The 22,237-nt window shown below is 38.8% G+C and overlaps 1 protein-coding gene across 1 annotated transcript in view; it reads left to right on the top strand.

Moving 5' to 3' along the window:
• The window catches only part of PREX2 (phosphatidylinositol-3,4,5-trisphosphate-dependent Rac exchange factor 2), a gene marked incomplete at its 5' end in the record, with an annotated part of 302,517 nt that overhangs the window by 195,419 nt on the left and 84,861 nt on the right, over positions 1–22,237 (top strand). Inside the window, 3 exons of the mRNA XM_010848488.1 lie at positions 7,406–7,447; positions 12,404–12,621; positions 20,004–20,106. Of these exons, the coding sequence (XP_010846790.1) occupies positions 7,406–7,447; positions 12,404–12,621; positions 20,004–20,106 (363 nt within the window). The remainder of the gene's footprint in view (positions 1–7,405; positions 7,448–12,403; positions 12,622–20,003; positions 20,107–22,237) is intronic.

Below are 22,237 nucleotides of genomic sequence, written 5' to 3'. Positions count from 1 at the left end.
TCATGTATTATTATTTATATTGTGTATACTGGTTTATCTAAATGGAATTTTGGGGTCAACTCAGCCTTATACAGAGGTCTTCTAACATTAGACAGAAGTTAACCTTTTGTTGGGCTTCCCTCATAGCTCAGTTGGTAAAGAATCTGTCTGCAATGCAGGAGACCTGGGTTCGATTCCTGAGTTGGGAAGATCCCCTAGAGAAGGAAATGGCGACCACTCTAGTACTCTTGCCTGGAGAATCCCATGGACAGAGGAGCCTGGCAGGCTGCTGTCCATGGGGTCATAAGAGCTGGACACGACTTAGCAACTAAACCACCACCAATAACCTGTTGTTAGTAAAATAACATTCAAATTTTTGGAATTTTTTCAAAACAACATTATTGAGATATAGTTTATATACAATAAAATATGTACATTTTTAGTGTACATTTCAGTGAATTTTATAAACACATATATAGCCATATAATCACCACCACAGTCAGGATATAGAACACAGGGACCAAACCAAAAGGTCCCCTTGTGCCTCATCCAAGTCAATCACACTCCAGTTTAAGTTAAGGAAAATGTTCTGAGAGTTTCCAAAGTGATGATGGTGAGAAAGATGAAATGAGGAATTTGTCTAATTTTTGGAATCTCCAATTAGTGGTTTTCTGCCCAGTATTAGACCAGTGCTTGGCAATGTCTGGAGGCATTTTCCCGTTGTCACAATCATGGGGCATCTGGTAGGTAGAGGCTAGGGATGCTGCTAAACATCTTACAAGGCACCAGATAGTCTCTCTCATCAAAGAATTATTTGGTCTAAAATATCCTTCGGACTAAGGTGGAGAAACCTGCATAATACATATTATGCTTGTATGTAAATTTATATTCCTCAGTCATTCGTATGTCATTTGAATGTGGTAAATAGTAATCAGCTGAAGTAACAGTACATCATAACCCACTTTTTAACCCACCACTGCCATTTTAAATATTTTTTACTCTTTTGGCCACTTTGCACAGCATGTGGGATCTTATTTCCCTGAACAGGGATTGAACTCAGGCCCCTGTATTGGAAGCATGAAGCCCTAACCACTGGACCACCAGGGAAGTCCCTCACTACTATTTTTTTAGGATAAATTATTCTACATTTATCCTAAAATTAAGGGGGCTTCCCTAGTGGTAAAGAATCCACCTGTAATGCAGGAGATGTGGGTTCAATCCCTGGGTCGGGAACATCCCTGGAGAAGGACCTGGCAACCCACTCCAGTATTCTTGCCTGGAGAATCCTGTGGACAGAGGAGCCTGGCAGGTTATAGTCCATAGCGTCACAGAGAGTCCGACACCACTGAAGTGACTCAGCTTGCAGGCACACAGAGAGAGTTACATATTTTGTTGACACAAGAAAGTTCTTAAACCCTATAGGGTCTAAGCCTGTGATGTCATTCATTCATGCCTCAGTTTCTTCATTTACTAAATGATATGAATGGTGTAAATGTTCTGTGATTACCAAGTTTTCTGCCTAGAAATACACTCAAGTATAACATCTTAGATATTCTTTAGAGATCAATAGATAAGAAATTTTTACACATATGGAAAACTCCAAATAAATCACAGCTATTCCATCATATGATGAAATCTTTTATCCTTCACAGCTGGATTTCTTGGCTATAGTTTTATTTTATAGCTACATACACATTATAACATCACATTCAATCAGAAGTCTGAATTTAAACCCCCCCCCAAATAACGAATAGCCAAAATGACAAATATATTTTTAAAAGCTTCAAGGAATTTAAGCATATATATTACTGTTGTGTACTCAGTCATTCCGTTGTGTTCAGCTCTTTGTGACCCCTTGGACTGTAGCCCACCAGGCTCCTCTGTCTATGGGATTCTCTGGGCAAGAATACTGGAGTGGGTTGCCATTTTCCTCCTCCAGGGAATCTTTGCAACCCAGGGATCGAACTGGGTTCGATCACCTGCATTGGCAGGCAGATTCTTTACTACTGAGCCACCTGGGAAGTCCATACTTTGCTGAGTAAAAAGTAGACTTCCACTGACTAGATACCAGTATCACAACACTCCTAAAAGCTATCATTTGTGAATCTAAATGCAGTTGTTCTCATCAGTTTTGAGTTTTCCTGTATACATGATATTTGCTTTTAGAGTAAATGCAGTATCAATTACTTTTGGGGGGGTAAGAGCTGTGATTGTCACCATATTAAGGAGTCTTTAAAAACAGTTAATCAGTAGTTCAGCTCAGTGAACCATCAAGGGAGAGGGCAAGCTGCCATTTCCTGGTGGTCTGTGTAGTGTCCAGTCCTGTTCTATGGGGTGGAAGCAGCTGCACTGGGATCCTTGTAATCAGCTGCTTGTTCTGTGGATGGACTCAGAACTAACCTCACTGGTTCACCATGGATTCATCCTGTTCAATTTAAAGACATTTTCATTCTATTTCCCAAACTGTCCTTCTGTAAAGAATGATTTAATAGAAGGTCAGGTCTGGGCTGGAAATTAACTTAATGCTACCTTGCCAGAATGTTCTGGTGTGTATGTGTAGCTGATGTTCCTGTAGAGGAGGAAAAAACATCTTTTTCCATTTACCCTCCTAGGTTCTCTGCCTGGAGCCTTGTAAATTAGACTGACAAAAACCAAATGAACAGGAGAAAAGCATATAACTTCATTTAATATAAGTTTCACATGGACACTGGAGCCTTTATAAGGAAATGAAGACCAGAAGAAAAGATTAAATCTGCATCTTTTCATACTAGGTTTGAAGGCTTCCCTGGTGGCTCAGCTGGTACAGAATCTGCCTGCAATGCGGGAGACCTGGGTTCGATCCCTGGGTTGGGAAGATCCCCTGGAGAAGGGAAAGGCTACCCACTCCAGTATTCTGGCCTGGAGAATTCCATGGACTGTATAGTCCATGGGGTCGCAAAGAGCTGGACACGACTGAGCGACTTTCACTTTCAGAAAGTCCTAGAAAATTGTTACAGGACCAAAGGGTATGTGCTAAGTGTAGTAAAACTGGTGGCAAGGCCTGCTCTTTTGGCATCCCTCCCTCTTTGGAGATAAAGATATCTCTTTCCTCTAGGTATAGCTCTCCTGAGTGTCTTATGATCTGCTTCGGGGGGAAATGTGGGGGTCAGGGAGTCCTTCCTCTCCCCACTGTTTCTCAGAGTCCTTCAACTTAAAATATGAATAACTCAGTATTCCAAAGTGCCATATTTGAGGGTAGCATGTTCTGAACACCATCATGCCTTCATCTCTGATTTAAGAATATCCTAGCAAATATATACCAAATATGATACCAGAATGTAAGTCTATGGTCTTTATGTAGGAAGGACTGTTCCAGTGCCATTAATATGCATACCATTCACTCATAGCCTGTAAACTGAGGGCAGAGGAGAGCAGAGGAAATAACGGACTAGATGGGGACAGAGTCATAGGGTGGTGTCACTAAGATTATGTCTGTCTCCTATCCCTCAGCTAAGTTATGGAATCATAGTATCAGCTAACTGAAGGTAATTTGTGTGGTTAGCCCACTGTGGTATTTTTTTAGAATAAAAAAATATATATATCTTTGGTCTTCATCCTCTTTCCTGGCACAGAGAGATATAAAAGCTTCGGAATTTCCCGTGCTGAGAGGGCAAAGCTGTCTTTTGTTCTGTTAACGAGGTGACTTTGGAAAGGGTTGGAGAGTTTCTGGGTTGGTGAACTTCGGCTTTTCAGGTGGCTCAGTGGTAAAGAATCCTCCTGCCACTGCAGGAGACGAGACGTAGGAGACTTGGGTTTGATTCTTGGATACGAAATAGCCCCTAGAGAAGGAAATGGCAACCCAGTCCAGGTTTCTTGCCTGGGAAGTTCCGTGGACAGGGTTGCCTGGCGGGCTGCAGTTCATGGGGTCACAAAGAGTCAGTCATGACTGAGAGACTGTTGTGTGAACTTGTGTTGGTGTCTGGAACTCTGCTCTTACCCATCCATGCCTTGCCTGTGCATCTCTTACGTCTGGCTGTTCCTGAATTATGTCCTTTTATAATAGACTGCTAATCTAGTCAGAAAATGTTTCTCTGACTTCTGTGAGGTGTTTTAGCTAATTAATTGAACCCAAGGAGGGGATCACTGGAACCTCTAGTCTGTATCCAGTTGATCAGAAGAAGCACAGACGACAGCCTGGACTTGTAAATGGTGTCTGAAGTGGGGGTGGGGTGCAGTCCCGTGAGGGGTGAGACCTTATACCGTGATATCTGTCACTATATCCAGGTAGATGGTGTCAGAATTAAATTGAATTGTAGGGCACCCAGCTGGGGTTGGAGAATTGCTTGGTGGTGTGGGGAAGAATACCCGTCCAAATTGCGTCCACTGTCACCTTAAATTCAAGTGTCTGTTAGTGACATATCGGAGAAGGCCATGGCACCCCACTCCAGTACTCTTGCCTGGAAAATCCCATGGACGGAGGAGCCTGATAGGCTGCAGTCCATGGGGTCACTAAGAGTCGGACATGACTGAGCGACTTCACTTTCTCTTTTCACTTTCATGCATTGGAGAAGGAAATGGCAACCCACTCCAGTGTTCTTGCCTGGAGAATCCCAGGGACGGGGGAGCCTGGTGGGCTGCTGTCTCTGGGGTCACACAGAGTCGGACACGACTGAAGTGACTTAGCATAGCATAGTGACATATCATACCTTTGCTGCCTACCTACCAAAATTATACTCTTTGAAAGCTCTCATTTTTCCAGCAGTACTTTTTTCATTTTTTTTCTCTGCCTTTGTCCTAATATCCTAAAGAGCTGCTGCTTTTTTCTTTTTAACTCAAAATTCTCTTCAGTTTTTCCATTTTTCTTCATATTTCAGTTAATGAGACATTTTCTGGCTAATTCCCCTTTTAATTCATCTGATTTAATTCATCTTTTCTGGTCCATATAAGTCCTTACCAGATTCATTCTCCTAAAATATCATGTTCAGTCCCCTGCCTCAGAGCCTTAGAGTGATTTTATTTTAGATCAATCTAAACTCATCAATCTGATTTGGAAGCCATTTTTCACTGGGGTTTTCCAATTGGATCCCAATTGCAATCTCTGAAAGTTGTAATAAAATCTTTTCTTTGCTAGATTGTTGAATGTTTGGCTTTTTTTTTTCCTACTCTATTGCCTTGCTAGCACTTTTCCCACTCTTAGGATATGTACTTCTCCCCTGACAATTAACTTTGAATGTTTAAAATTTTGAGACTCTCAAAAAAATTCTATACCAACTTTAGCCAGATTCAAGTCACAATAATAAAAGTGCTTCATCAGTACAGAGCACTTTAAATAATTTTCCAAGCCTTTTGATATATATTCCCATGTGTTTCACTTCCCTTGTGGCTCAGATGGTAAAGAATCTGCCTGCAATGCAGGAGACCGGGGTTCCATCCCTGGGTTGGAAGGATCCCCTGGAGGAGGGCATGGCAACCCATTCCAGTATTCTTGCCTGGAGAATCCCCATGGATAGAGGAGCCTGGTGGGCTACAGTCCCTGGGGTCTCAAAGAGTTGGACACGACTGAGCGACTAAGCACAGCACCATGTGTTTTTTTATGCACAGTACTATAAACTAGTCAAGATAGATGTTATCTTAGGAATGAGCAAGATGAGACCCAAAGTAGATTAACACTTTACTAAAAATGGTAAAGTTCGTGTATAATAGATGGGACTCCTGACTCAGTACAGTATACTTTTCTGCCTCTGAAATCCATTTGTCCTTGTGTCTCTCTTGTAAAATTTAATGTCCTCTGGTATTTCCTGCATTTCTTATCTGTTAATTTTGTTGCTCTGATTATTCTGTGAATTTATTTAGAATAGGATGCCACCTTTTTTATTTTCCATATATAATAACCTTTTTTATTTTTCATAATCTTGGGCACATAAAAGAACTCCTTATGTTTAATAGTTTCCTACTGCAAGCAAACTATCTACCAATTGGGAGCAAATGAGTGCACAGCTGATTGGGTACACAGCAATGAGTGTGACGTTAACACACATCATTTATCGGATATCTGTGGTTGGTCCTGTGTGGGGATGGGGTGAGAAGAAGAATATTTGGAAATATTTAGTATTTTTCAGCCCTTTAGGGCAGTATTTTGACCTAAAGATAGGCGAGGAACAATATATACATGTGTTTCTAATATGTAATACACAGTATGTAATGTGCTTAGTTGTTCAGTCATGTCCGACTTTTTGCAACCCTGTGGACTGCAGCCCACCAGGCTCTTCTGTCCATGGAATTTTTCAGAATACTGGAGTGGGTTGCCATTTCCTCCTGCAGGGGATCTTCCTAACCCAAGGATTGAACCCATGTCTCCTGTGTCATCTGCATTAGCAGGCAGATTCTTTACTACTGAGCCATAGTTTATAATATAATATTTATTAATGCATATTTATATCAGTGATCAGTCGCTCAGTCATGTCCAACTCTTTACAAGCCCATGAACTGCAGCACACCAGGCTTCCCTGTCCATCACCAACTCCCAGAGCTTGCTCAAATTCATGTGCGTCAAGTCGGTGATGCCATCCAACCATCTCATCCTCTCTCCTCCCCTCCTCCTGCTGCCTTCAATCTTTCCCAGCATCAGGGTCTTTTCCAATGAGTCAGTTCTTCACATCAGGTGGCCAAAATACTGGAGCTTCAGCTTCAGCAACAGTCCTTCCAATGAGTATTCAGGACTGATTTCCTTTAGGATGGACAGGTTGGATCTCCTTGCAGGCCAAGGGACTCTCAAGAGTCTTCTCCAATACCTCAGTTCAAAAGCATCAATTCTTCAGCGCTCAGCTGTACTATATTATATATATTCTTTATATACTGTATGGAAAGTGGAAGTGTTGGTCACTCAGTCACGTCCGACTCTTTGTGACCCCATGGACTGTAGCATTCTAGGCTCTTCTGTCCATGGAATTCTCCATACAAGAATATTAGAGTGGATTGTCATTCCCTTCTCCAGAGGATCTTCCCAACCCAGGGATTGAACCTGGGGCCTCCTGCATTGCAAGCAGATTCTTTACCATTGAGTCACCAGAGAAGCTCGAAATATTGTATATATAATCTTTAAAAGTTTAAAAATTTTAAAAAATGCTATTTGACATTTAGTGGTCAAGACCATAATAGCTGTAGGCATTTACAGAACATCATGCAAGCTAATGATGACCTCCAAAGATAGCAAGATTTGAATGATGTTTCAAGGCTCATATAATTCAGATATGGAAACGATTTTAGGGTCTTGAGCAATAGGTAGAATATATGAAGGTAGATAGGCAAAAATAGCTTGTCAAATGAATGGGATTTTTATTATATTTATATAATGAGTTTGTGCTTATTTTTTACTATACAACTAAAATATGATGTTAGTTGCAGAAAAAGACTAAACAACTGACTGGTATATTTTCTTTCTCTGCAGAGGTAAAGTGTAGGATACTCCTGGCTCTTCTTGAATATTCAGGTAAGAGTTTGCATTATTTTTACTGTTTGAAATTATTACAGTCCACTACCTTAGGTGTCTTATGATATGAAGGGAGTGGCTTCACCTGTTTACAAAATAGATGGAAATATGATCCCTACCTTCTCTAAAGCCTTGCAGAGATTAAAAAAATACTTCTATAGTATTTTATGATAAAGACATAAAACATGCTCATTTCCAATTACAACTAAATGGCTGAAATGGTTGAAAGCGTATATAAATGTATATTTATACAAAATATGATTTAACAGGAGAAAGGAGCCAGGTTTTGGTAAAGTTCCTTGTACAAATAAGTTTTATTGTGAACCTGTGTCTAATTTTGTTTATAGTAAGTATGTAGATGGTTCTGATTCAAGGAGAAACAGATTGTACTTTTGATGGGAGGAATCACAATCAGAAATTGGTTTGGAAGGGCATGGACACAGAGAGGGGAAGACTTTGTGACTACTTTACAATCTACCACACTTGGAGAATTTAAATTATAATGAATGGAGGAGCCAACTTAAACAAGAGAGCCTTTTTTTTTTTTTTCCTTCTGATGATTGGTTTTTGCCTTGCTTTTTGACTAAGTAATAATAATAACAAAAGTATGTCATATTTTTTGAACTTTAATAATAACAGCAGAGTTGATGTATCTCATTTTTATGGATTTCACTGTGTTCTCACAGCTACTCTGTGAGAACATTATTGTTGTTTCCACAGTTTTAAAGGTGAAGAAATCTGCATTCAAGCAGATGAATCATAACTAGTACATGTAGTCAGTCACCACATATTTTGGGGCATCCAGAAGATTAGGCATAAAGATGCCTTATTGGGAGAATTAATAAATAGTAGGTGGCAGTTTTGAAATTGAGACTTAGATCTGCCAGTTCCAGAAGTGGTTTTGTAATGTGTTGCTTTATTTATTAATATTCAGATGGGTGTTCTTACTTTGATTTAAATTTTGTCTTTTCCTATCATAATTCTCTTTTTTTTTGTTTACTTAATTTCCTTTTTTCCTTATTACATTTGAATGTTACCAAACAGACAAATTACTCCATGTTGTTGGCCACAAAATTATGCTTTCACTTTAAAAGGGCAGACTGTATCTGCTAAACATTATTCTTAATTGCCTTTTATTTCTGTCTTCTTCTTTCTCTAATCTCTTCTTTTTATTTTGCTTTCTTTTCCCTACAACTTCAGAGGGATTACTTGTGTGTCTAGAAACCTTCTCATTCTTTTTAGATCAGCAAGCTTAAGATGAAACTTGAGCTTTTTAAATAGCCTAGACTAAATGAAGTGTTAATGTTTTTAAACATGTTTGTAGAAGATGAATTTAAGTAGGTTCTCAAATACTGAAATGAAACAAATGGATAGGTAATAATCCGTTTGTTTTGAGTGTGTTCTCACTATATGGGAATTCTTAGTTGGCAAAAAATAATAAGCTGTCCCACACACGTGCAAACAAGACAGAATTCTTTGCTTTTCTTCTTTTACTAGAAGCTGGGAGCAGCTCTTGTGATTCCTGCTGTAGTTCTTACTGATGAAAATGATGAATGAGAATAGCTTTGGTAAAGGATGGACACTTGAATTTTGAACAGCTGCATAATTAAAAGGAGAAGACCTATATGCTTTTCAGTTCTCTTATTGGGTTTCTTTCTTTATCATGGCATTCCTTCTCTAGTCAGTAATAAACTGAGCACCCATGTGCCAGGTACCACATTAGATGTTAGGAGAGAAAAAGAATCTTGATAATATCACGTCCGATTTCACCTTGCTACGTGCTTTAAATGTTTTTATTGCATTTATCTTTTTTTTGAAATCTATTACTTTATAGATTTACTTTAAGAACATAGAGCCTCCACTCAGCTCCATTTTCTTTTTTAATTTATTTTAATTTCTATTGGAGTATGGTTGCTTTCTCTGATGCTGGGAAAGATGGAGGGCAGAAGGAAAAGAGGGTGTCAGAGGATGAGATGGCTGGAAGGCATCACCTATGCAATGGACATGAACTTGGGCAAACTCCAGGAGATGGTGAGGGACAGGGAGGACTGTAGTGCTGCGGTCCATGGGGTCGCAAGGAGTCAGACACAACTGGGCAACTGAACAGCAGCAACATCGTTGCTTTACAGTGTGTGTTAGTTTCTGCTGTGCAGCAAAGTGACTCACTTACACGTATACGTATATTCCTTCCTTTTTAGATTTCCTTCCTATTTAGGCCATCACAGAGCACTGAGTAGAGTTCCCTGTGCTCTACAGTAGGTTCTCATTAGTTATCTATTTTATGCATAGTAGTGTATATATGTCAAGCCCAATCTCCAGCCCCTTCCTGCCTTGGTGTTCATATGTTTGCTCTCTACACCTGAAAAATGGTACAGATGAACCTATTTTCAAAGCAGAAATACATAGAGAACAAACATATTCCATTTATCTTTATCACAGATCCAAGAAGTAGGAATAGCTCCTATTTTAAAAATAGGAATCTAATACCTAGAATCATACACTTTAAAAATGGTGGAGTGGGTAGCTGAAAGCAGATTATCTGCCTTTGAAGTCCCTGGGCATAAATCACACGATATGCCAACTCCCCCTGGCACTGATGCTGAGTCCCTTGGGAAACAAGCATGTAAGCAAACTCTCACAGTGCTAGGTCATTACTCTCCAGCAGGGGGAGACACTCCCAGGCCTGAGGTGGGGCAGAGAAAAGTATACCAGCTTCCTGAAGGAGAGGGGACATTTCACAAGGGGAGGTAATATTTCAGTATTTCAGTAAGTTGACTCTTGAAGAACAATTTCACGTTTGCTGAGTGGAGAGGGAAGAGGGGTGTCCCACAGCCAGAGGGCCCATGAACCAAGAATAACCCTTTTAAGTCAGACTGCTGCTGCTGCTGCTGCTAAGTTGCTTCAGTCATGTCCGACTCTGTGCAACCCCATAGATGGCAGCCCACCAGGCTCCCCCGTCCCTGAGATTCTCCAGGCAAGAACACTGGAGTGGGTTGCCATTTCCTTCTCCAATGCATAAAAGTGAAAAGTGAAAGTGAAGCTGCTCAGTCATTTCCGACTCCTAGCAACCTCATGGACTGCAGCCTACCAGGCTCCTCCATCCATGGGATTTTCCAGGCAAGAGTACTGGAGTGGGGTGCCATTGCCTTCTCCAGCCTTCTCTGTTAAGTCAGACTAAATTGTCATTTCAAGAAGCCAGAGAATGAATGCATACATTTTCAATTCACTTAATTCAGTTGTTAGTCACTCTGCTGATTCATTATTTTCATTCAGTAAGTATTTGTTGAATATCTACACACTGTTAGAAATTATGTACAACAGAACAGGTGTTTTGCTTTTTTCTTAGTTGAAACTGGGCAAAACTGTTTCCCAGTTTTCCCATTTTATAATGACATGTAAAACACTCTTTTCCATCTATTAGAATGGGGCACATGATATTTAATACTTAAGGGAAATGTCTAACATATGTTGTTGTCAACAGATTGAACCATATGGAATTGCCATATTCAATTATGTTGACCTACCAAAGCAGCAAGTTCATAGAGTTCAACCTAATCAATAAATATTTTTATTATATAATTAACTATTTTTCATATTTAATCTTGTTTCTAATAAAATTTTCAAGAGTAGTCTTTACTAACAGTGAAACTGAGTAACAAGCAGCAATTATGTGCACCTGTGCTTTCAGTTCAGTTCAGTTCAGTCGCTCAGTCGTGTCGGACTCTTTGCGACCCCATGAATCGCAACACCAGGCCTCCCTGTCCATCACCAGCTCCCGGAGTTCACTCAAACTCATGTCCATCGAGTCAGTGATGCCATCCAGCCATCTCATCCTCTGTTGCCCCCTTCTCCTCCTGCCCCCAATCCCTCCCCTATGCGTTGGTAGTTATTAAAAGCAGGTGTCTTTGGTTAAACACTTAAAAAAATATGCTTTTTCATCAATAAAGCAAGAAGAACTCACTGCTGAATAAAGGCAGCATGTTTATGTTATACAGTAATTATTGACAGTGCTTCTTCATTTCAGAAGTTTGCAAGCCCTCAACATGTTCAGAATACATTTGGGAATATGTTGATTTTTCACCAGTGTTGTTTTTCTAGTACAAGTACTTTTTCAGTGTACAGAGGGTGTGGCTTGGTGTTTATGTTGCTATGTAGTTTGCATACACCCTGTGTCTCAGAGGAGTGAACCCTTTGGGATTGAGTTCTCGGGGCACGGCTGCTTTCCATTTGAGAAACCTGAGGTCCAGAACTGGCAGTTCACAGGGTCAACATACCTTCAAAGGAGGTCAGGCGAAAATCCAGTTAATTGCAGAATAAGTATGCTAGTAAAAGTTGATTTATATTAAAACTGTAAATATCTAATTATGTCCAAAAATATAGGGATTTCTGAACTGGACCTATTGATAGCTTGTGAAATTGAATAGGTGACTTCAGGAGATTCAAATTTGTTTATTGTTTCAAGTAGTCAGACATCAGTACTCTTTCCCCATGTATATTTTATATTAGTATTTGAATAGGCCTAGTAGATAATTTTTTTTTAATTTAGTATTAATAATATTTTGCCAGCACAAACTGAAAAATTGGGCTTTGAATTTCCTTTAGGGAAAGTGTCACACAACAATGCATATTATGTTCTATTACTAAAAAAAAAAAAAAGTGAATAAACCTTATTTTATTTCCTTGGAGTTTATAAAGCAATTTAGTGGATTGGAAAATCAAGTCACAATATCAAGTAAGAAAAATATCTTAATGTTTCTAACATTTTTTGGTGTTCCATGTTTTGTAAAAAGGATACTTACTGAAAAGTATGTGCTCATGAATAGAGCTTGAATTCACATTTTCCCATGGTGTGAGTTTAGAGAGAGTGAAATAACAGTGAATGCAGATGCTTAATGAACTGGTTTTATTCAACTATGACATTTTGCAAAACCATCTTTATGTTCTCCTGCATCACAGATAGCGAGACTCAGCTCCGAAGAGACATGGTTTTCTGCCAGAGCCTGGTGGCCACCGTCTGTGCTTTCTCCGAGCAGCTCATGGCGGCCTTAAACCAGATGTTTGACAACAGCAAAGAAAACGAGATGGAAACATGGGAGGCCAGCAGAAGGTGGCTGGACCAAATAGCAAATGCAGGAGTTCTTTTTCACTTTCAGTCCCTTCTATCACCAAACTTGGTAAGGAATCACAGTGCCTCCCCTGGCTGGGCCAAATGTAACATACATTGGGACCTAGTCCCAGTAAAAAGTGGTTGTTCATTACTATCCTTCCCTAAAGAATCTGCCTGCGATGCAGGAGACCCTAGTTCCATTCCTGGGTCAGGAAAACCCTCCGAAGTAGGGAATGGCAACCCATTCCAGTAATTTTGCCTAGAGAATTCCATGGACAGAGGAGCCTAGTGGGCTACAGTCCATGGGGTCACAAAGAGTCAGACATGACTGAGTGACTAGCAATTCATTATTATGTCTGCAGCCATCCAGCTCTTTTAAAAAGGTATATTTTTCCATGGGCAAATATACTTTTAATAAGTAGGTCGAAGGTATTTCTTCTTTCCTAATTTTTATTTATTCTCAGTGGCTGCTAAAAGCTGAGAAAGCCTCCATCTGTTACTAATTCCTGTATCCCTAAGCACCGGCTGAGAAAGGTCAGCAGAGGAAAGAGGGTTTGTCTGTATTGGTTGCTTCTTTCCAGTACAGAAGAAAGAGTCTGCCATGATACCCCGAGCTCCCCTTGAGGTCAATGTTCTGGAAGATGCTCTTAGAAGAGCTCTAATGACTTGCATGCCATACTGTCTGACAATCTGGTTAAAATTTGCATGTGTCAAATGGTTTTATTTCCTTCCTTTGTGTGCGTGTTTGTCCTGTTAAATCTAAGAACATTGCCTTAATTACTGTAAAATATTGTGTGTTTATGCATCAATGGTCCACAGCAGAGATGAAGAAAGCATCTCAAAAATATTTGAGGAGACTGCGGTGAACTTAGAGCTTTTTCACACATACTTCCTGTGGCTCTGATAGTTGTCATGATGTGTCAAGGCAAATATGTTTATGTTATTTAAACCAAAGGCGCATGTTATATATAATTGTGATTTAAACATGAGGTTCTATTTGTCTTTTAAAGTACATATAGTAAATATAGCTTCCAAGTAACATGGTTGAATTTTTAAATGAATAGATATGAGTTTGCACATCAAAATAATGTTTTTCTTCAGTGGTATTGAGGATAGGGTAATAGCTATACTAGGTCATAAAAAGTTCTGGAATGATAAGATAAGGACATTCATTGAATAAAATTCAATGAAACAGAGTTACATTCTTTTATAAAGACTTTATACACTCCATATGTGTGATTAACTTCTTATTAGGTTGCTAATATAACCAAATAGAAAAGATTTAATTAAAGAAAAATTTTAAAATGTTATTGTTCAGTTGCTCAGTTGTGTCCAACTCTTTGAGACCCCATGGACTGCAGCATGAAAGGCTTTCCTGACTTTCACCAACTCCTGGAGCTTCCTCAAACTCATGTTCATTGAGTCGGTGATGCCATCCAACCACCTCATCCTCTTTCATCCCCTTCTCCTCCTGTCTTCAATCTTCCCCAGCATCAGGGTCTTTTCTAATGAGTCAGCTCTTCACAGCAGGTGGCCAAAGTATTGGAGCTTCAACTTCAGCATCAGTCCTTCCAATGAATATTTAGGACTGATTTCCTTTAGGATGGACTGGTTGGATCTCCTTGCAGTCCAATGGACTCTCAAGAGTCTTCTCCAACACCACAGTTCAAAAACATCAATTCTTCAGTGCTCAGCTTTCTTTGTAGTCCAACTCTCACATCCATACATGACTACTGGAAAAACCATAGCTTTGACTAGACGGAGCTTTGTTGGCAAAGGAATGTCTCTGCATTTTAATATGCTGTCTCGATTGTCATAGCTTTTCTTCCAAGCGTGTCTTCTAATTTCATGGCTGCAGTCACCATTTGCAGTGATTCTGGAGCACAAGGAAATATAAAGTCTGTCTCTGTTTCCACTGTTTCCCTATCTATTTGCCATGAAGTGATGGGACCAGAAGCCATGATCTTAGTTTTCTGAATGTTGAGCTTTGAGCCAACTTTTTCACTCTCCTCTTTCACTTTCATCAAGAGGCTCTTCAGTTCCTCTTCACTTTCTGCAATAAGCATGGTGTCTTCTGCATATCTGAGGTTATTGATATTTCTCCCTGCAATCTTGATTCCAGCTTGTGCTTCATCCATCCTGGCATTTCGCATGATGTACTCTGCATATAAATTAAATAATCAGGGTGACAATATACAGCCTTGATGTACTTCTTTCCCAATTTTAAACCAGTCCATTGTTCCATGTCCATTTCTAACTGTTGCTTCTTGACCTGCATACAGTTTCTCAGGAGGCAGGTAAGGCGGTCTGGTATTCCCATTTCTTTCAGTTTTCCAGTTTGTTGTGATCCACACAAAGGCTTTCACATAGTCAATGAAGTGGAAGTAGATTTTTTCTGGAATTCTCTTGCTTTTTCTATGATCCAGTGGATGTTGGCAGTCTGATTCCTCTGCCTTTTCTAAATCCAGCTTGAACATCTGGAAGTTCTTGGTTCATATACTATTGAAGCCTGGCTTGGAGAATTTTGAGCATTACTTTGCTAGCATGTGAGATGAGTGCAATTGTGTGATAGTTTGAGCATTCTTTGGCATTGTCTTTCTTTGGGATTGGAATGAAACCTGACCTTTTCCAGTCCTGTGGCTGCTGCTGAGTTTTCCAAATTTGCTGACATATTGACTGTGACACTTTAACAACATCATCTTTTAGGACTTCAGATAGCTCAGCTAGAATTCCATCACCTCCACTAGCTTTGTTTGTAGTGATGCTTCTGAAGGTCCACTTGACTTTGCACCCCAGGATGTCTGGCTCTAGTTGAGTGATCAGACCATCATGGTTATTTGGGTGATTAATATCTTTTTCTATGGTTCTTCTGTGTATTCTTGCCACCTCTTCTTGATATCTTCTGCTTCTATTAGGCCCATACCCTTTTTGTCTTTTATTGTGCCCATCTTTGCATGAAAAGTTCCCTCTTGAAAAGATCTCTAGTCTTTCCCATTCTGTTGTTTTCTTCAATTCTTTGCACTGATTACTTTGGAAGACTTTCCTATTTCTCCTTGATATTCTTTGGAACTCTGCTTTCAGATGGGTATCTTTCTTTTTCTCCTTTGCCTTTTGCTTCTCTTCTTTTTCTCAGTTATTTGTAAGTCCTCCTCAGACAATCATTTTGCCTTGTTGCATTTCTTTTTCTTGGGGATGGTCTTGATCACCGCCTCCTATACGATGTCATGAACCTCTGTCCATAGTGCTTCAGACACTAACTTGAAGCTATTCGTCACCTCCAATGTAAAATCATAACCAATTTGATTTAGGTCATACCTGAGTGGCCTAGTTGTTTTCCCTACTTTCTTCAATTTAAGTCTGAATTTGGCAGTAAGGAGTTCATGATCTGAGCCACAGTTAGCTCCTATAGTTTGCTGACATATAAAGCAATGGCACCCCACTCCAGTACTCTTGCCTGGAAAATCCCATGGATAGAGGAGCCTGGTAGGCTGCAGTCCATGGGGTCACTGAGGGTAGGACACGACTGAGCGGCTTCACTTTCATTTTCACTGTCATGCATTGGAGAAGAAAATGGTAACCCACTCCAGTGTTCTTGCCTGGAGAATCCTAGGGACAGGGGAGCCTGGTGAGCTGCCATCTATGGGGTTGCACAGAGTCGGACACAACTGAAGCGACTTAGCAGCAGCAGCAGCAGCAGAGCTTCTCCATTTTTGACTGCAAAGAATATAATCAATCTGATTTCAGTATTGATCTTCTGGTGATGTCCATGTGTAGAGTTGCCTCTTGTGTTGTTGGAAGAGAGTGTTTGCTATGACCAGTGCGTTCTCTTGGCAAAACTCTGTTAGCCTTTGCCCTGCATCATTTTTTACTCAAGGCCAAACTTATCTGTAACTCCAGGTATCTCTTGACTTCCCGCTTTTTCATTCCACTCCCCTATGATGAAAAGGACATCTTCTTTTGGTGTTAGTTCTAGAAGGTCTTGTAGGTCTTCATAGAACCATTCAGCTTCAGCTTCTTCAGCATTACTGCTTGAGGCATAGACTTGGATTACTGTGATATTGAATGATTTGCCTTGGAAATGAACAGAGATCATTTTGTCTTTTTTGAGATTGCACCCAAATACTGCATTTTAGATTCTTTTGTTGGCTATGAGGGCTACTCTATTTCTTCTAAGGGAGAAGAAGTAATTTTTCATTATTATCATTTAATCATTATTTCATTCCTATAGCATATTTTCACCTCTTGTGAAAAGTGTTTTAAGACAAAATAAATATTAATTTCTCCTTGCCTATCAAATAAAAATTACATAAGATCAGTTGCCCACTTCTTAATACATGGTAGGCATTAAGTGTTTGTTGAATGAATTAAGTAGCTAATGAGGCTTCATTTATATTCTCTTCTTACTTAATACCTGCCATTGGTCTGTTATGTGCTGGTACTTTTATTTGAAAGTAAACCTACAAAGGAATGGGAAAAAAAAAACTTGTAATCCATGCATCTAGTAACTGGCTTACATCCAGATTATATAAAGAATCCTTTAAAACTAAAGAATAAGAGGGCAACTCAATTAACAAGCAGGCAGAGAGGATTTGAATGGACATTTTTCCAAAGACAGTATAAATGGCGCATGAAAAGATGATCAACATCTTTAGCCACTGGGGACATGCAGATCAAAACTGCATAAGATACTGTGTCACAGAGATGTGGATGAATGTAATCCAAAAGACAAAGATAGGCACAGGCGTTGGCGGGGATGTAGAGAAATTAAAACCCTCATACACTGTTGAAGGGAATGTAAAAGAGAGCAGTCATTTTGGAAAACATTTTGGCAGTTCCTCCAAATGTTAAGCATGGGATTTCCATATGACCCATAAATTCTACTCATAAGTAATATCCAAGAGAAATGAAAACATATTCTAACAAAAACATGTACACAAATGTTCCTAGAAAAATTATTCATAATAGCTAAAATGTGAAAACAATCCAATTGTCCAAAAACTGAATGATCAATTGGGGTATATCCACACAATAGACTATTATTAAGCAATAAAAAGGAGTGAGCTACTGATACATGCTACCACATGGATAAACCTTGAAAATATTGTAAGAGAAATAAACCAGTATTATTTGATTACATTATTGTGAAATAATACAAAAGGCAAATTTTAGAGACTGAGAGTAGGCTAGTCATTTCCTGGAGCTAAGGATTGGGGGAAGGTATACGGAGGTTCAATTCTTGTGGGAAAAATATTCTAAAATCAGATGATGGTGACAGTTACACAGCTCTGTATATATACTAAAATCCCTTGAGCTGTACACTTAAAATGGGTGAAATTTATGACATGTGAGTTGTACTGGTGTCTGATAACCCTCAAGTTGGGCTTCCCTGATGGTGCAGTGATGATGAATCCGCCTACCAGTGCAGGAGACACAAGTTCGATCCTTGAGTCAGGAAAATCTCCTGGAGGAGAAAATGGCAACCCACTCCAATATTCTTGCCTGGGAAATCTCATGGACAGAAGAGCCAGGTAGGCTACAGTCCATGAGGCCACAGAAGAGTCAGACCTGACTTAGCAACTAAACAACAACAACAATCCTCAAGTTAATTTTTAAAAATTGATTTAAAAAATCCAAAGGTTGTTTAAAAAAGTCTAGGAAACCCATAATCTTTCTATCTCTGTAACAAGAGCATAAAAGTCTCCTAGGACTGTGAAGGGCTCCCGGGGAGCTGCAGTCACTGGCAGTCTATGTGTCTCTGGGTGCTGAGCGCAGTCCTAGGTCCTTGGGTATGACTTTAACCACATCTACGTATTGCAATGCCTGTTTGGGACATTTCTTCCTGTGTGTGTATATATTCCTGTTAACTGGAAAAATGCTTATTCTTTAGTCCTGTCCCTACAATTTCAGATTTATAGCATTTTGCTACCCTCCAACGGACTTTAAAAAGTAAGAATCTCATAAACCTTTATACAGCATTGAGTGTGTACCATCCATTATATTAAGTACCTAACTGAGGTACAAAGTGATGATGCTCTTAACCTTTTGTTACCCATGCTGTCCTTCTTTGGGGTCTGGGGCTGCCTTCATGTTTTTTTTTTCCCACACAATAGAAATTCTTTACCATCTCCACCCTCTACTTATGCTGCCCCTAAAATATGGTTATAAGCTACAGCAAATTTTAAAAATAAGGACATAGCATGTTAAAGTTATTGTTTAAAAGAACCATTGATTTTCTTAAGGAAATAAATTTACCTTTGAAAAAAAAGATGTGTATGATAAAGTTAATTATTCTTTCATGAGGAAATTAGTACAAGACTTTGATACTACACTGATCTGCTAATAGGATGCCCAGAACCCAGTACTAAAAGATGATGATGCTGAGATATGCAATTACTTGTTACTAAGTCTGGGTCTTACCTACCTCAACTGTAAAATATAGGAATGAAATGAAAGATTAAAACAAATCAGATTTCATATTCACAACATTCTAGATTGAAAGTGTTGAAGTGTTAGTCTCTCAGATCAGATCAGTCGCTCAGTTGTGTCCAACTCTTTGCGACCCCATGAATCACAGCACGCCAGGCCTCCCTGTCCATCACCAACTCCCGGAGTTCACTCAGACTCATGTCCATCGAGTCAGTGATGCCATCCAGCCATCTCATCCTCTGTCGTCCCCTTCTCCTCCTGCCCCCAATCCCTCCCAGCAATTCTTTGTGACCCCATGAACTATAGCCCACCAGGTTCCTCTGTCCATGGAATTCTCCAGGTAAGAATACTGGAGTGGGTTGCCATTCCCTTATCCAGGGGATCTTCCTGACCCAGGGATTGAATATTGGTCTCTTGGGTTGCAGGTAGATTCTTTACCTTCTGAGCCAACAGGGAAGATTAAGTCCTCATAAAGGCAAGTGAAAATGATTCTTGTCCCCAGGCTCTTTGGAAGAAAAATCATCACATACATGCAAATTGATTTTATCACAGTTTTCCTAAATTGCAAATTGAATAATGCATAGGTTATCTTATTGTAAAATACAATGACCATTATGTACTGTGGCTTTTTAAGAAAACAGTATTTTTACTTTTCAGCTGTTACACTTATAAGATTATAGAGATATGGAGGCAAATAAGGTGTTTATGTGTACACATTTGTCTGTAACTAATAGATAAAATCAGTATAACTAGAATCTAGCTACAAAATAGACTGAAAAATTATTCAGAATCATGTAGACAGTAGAGGAAAAGACAAACATGAAGCTACAAGAGAAACTTGTAAATCTGAGGATTAGTTCATTTCATTTTAGGCAATAAGTTCTTAGGTATGTTGATAATGTGGTTTGTATGTAAATAAAACACAAGTGAAGCTAGTTTTGGTCTGGGGATGTTGTGTTATGTTATGTTATGCTCTGTCTCAAACAATCCAACCATATCATGTATTGTTTTTCTTCTCTCTAGACAGATGAACAAGCCATGCTAGAAGACACACTGGTTGCACTGTTTGATTTGGAAAAGGTTTCTTTTTACTTTAAACCATCAGAAGAGGAACCACTGGTTGCAAGTAGGTAGTTAAATATTTCATATGTGTTTTATAAGATTTATTTTGTTATCAAACAATATATGGCAAAACTTGGATATGAATATATTTGATATGAAGATTAAGTTATATATAAAATATTATTTTTAATGTAAAATAATAAAACCAACTGGGGAAGTGATATAAAGTATATATACATTAAATCTACACCTAATTTTATATTTATGTTTTTATCTCTTAGTTTGACCTCTAAAACTTTTTTGGAGTGTGTACAGCAAATTTTGTGCTACTCAAGATTGTCTTTTCTTTCTTTTTTGTTATTGTGATAAAATATACATACCATTCGGAGAAGGCAATGGCACCCCACTCCAGTACTCTTGCCTGGAAAATCCCATGGATGGAGGAGCCTGGTAGGCTGCAGTCTGTGGGGTCGAGAAGAGTCAGACACTTACTGAGGAACTTCACTTTCACTTTTCACTTTCATGCATTGGAGAAGGAAATGGCAACCCACTCCAGTGTTCTTGCCTGGAGAATCCCAGGGATGGGGGAGCCTGGTGGGCTTCCATCTATGGGGTCACACAGAGTTGGACACGACTGAAGCGACTTAGCAGTAGCAGCAGCATACATACCATTAAATTTACCATTTAATCAGTTTCAATGTACAATTCAGTTTATTCAAAATGTTGTGCAACCATTTCCACCATCCGTCTGCATAGCTTCTTCATCCTCCCAAACAGAAACTCCATATGCATTAAATAGTAATTATCTTCCTCCCTTTCTCCAGTCCCTGCTAACCTTGATTCTACTTTCTGTCTCTGAATTTTATAAATGGGTTGATAGAACATTTGTCCTTTCTGCTGTTTTTTTTTTCATGTCAATATTTTTTAATAAAAGAACTGCCCTAATATTTCCAGCTATGTAGATAATCTCTGAGGCATCCAAAGCTTTTGCTCTAACATGTAACAATTATATAGCAGAAATGACTGTATTGGGTTTCCACGGCTCCTCTTCAAATGATCCTGTAAAGAATGTGTTAGCAGGCAATATACTGGAGCATTTAGAACCAGTAATACACAGAGACCTAAGTTATGCTCACATTGTATAACATTTAGATCAAATCAGTTGAGAAAGGCATTATAATTGTTTGATCTGACAATAATTGATAAAATTTATAATTTAATTCTGAAGTAGTAGATACATATTTTACATTTTTGCTAGCTTAAAAGTACAAATCAAAGGTTATTTTATCCATGTCAAAAATTTTAATGTGTACAAATATAATCATATTAACTATTTTGATTCACTTATTCATCCTGTACAGTTTTCAAGATGGCAAAACTTTTTCCTGTCTTGTTCATTGTTGTATCTCCAGTACCCAAGAGAGTGCTTGGAACAAAAAGGACAATGTTTTTTTTCAAGGAGATGAATGAACAAATGTCAATTCAGTTTATAGAGTGCAGCAGGCAGAAAGGTTTTATGGTTATAAAAGTAGAAGGAAAAACAAACTTGTGCATAATGAAGAAAAAAATTTCGACAGAACTTGGTTGTATCTAATGTTGCAAAGAAGTTATGAAATTCAATTGAAAGATTGAAATGTATCCCTTTCATTTAGCAATTTGCCATTGTTAAGCCTAACGGCATTGTTTTTAGAAATCTACATTCAGAGAAATAGTTCTTTAGTTTCTGCAAGTTATCATCATTTATATACCACTTCAACATTGTCACATATAGGTTTAAAATGTGTCTATCGGGCCAAGAAATCTTTTAGCAGTTTGTTATTTTTCTGGTTCTTGTCTATCTGTAAGTGTAAGGATCCTATGAATTATGGTAGAAGCTCTGTATCTTCAGAACTTGGAAAGGTTTTTATTTATTTTCACATTTCCAATATCTAGTACAATAAATAGGGACTCAAGAAATATTCATTTAATTTGTTATCCAGGAATGATAATCATTTATCAAAAATTTCTAAAATGCCTACTATGGCAAAGCACATTTCCAGGTGCTGGGTAGAGTAGAGGACTAAGCAGACAGAGATAAATATTACAGGAAATAAAAGTTAATTTGATAATAAATTAGGAGATAATAATATGACTGCATGAAGGGACATAGAAAAGAACAAAGAGGGAAAATAAAGGGGCAGGTGAAAGGTTGCCTG

This window comes from Bison bison, unplaced genomic scaffold (genome assembly GCF_000754665.1).
Source record: "Bison bison bison isolate TAMUID 2011002044 unplaced genomic scaffold, Bison_UMD1.0 scf7180017864267, whole genome shotgun sequence".
NCBI classification, from domain to species: Eukaryota; Metazoa; Chordata; class Mammalia; order Artiodactyla; family Bovidae; genus Bison; species Bison bison.
This window is presented reverse-complemented; position numbering and strand designations above follow the sequence as displayed.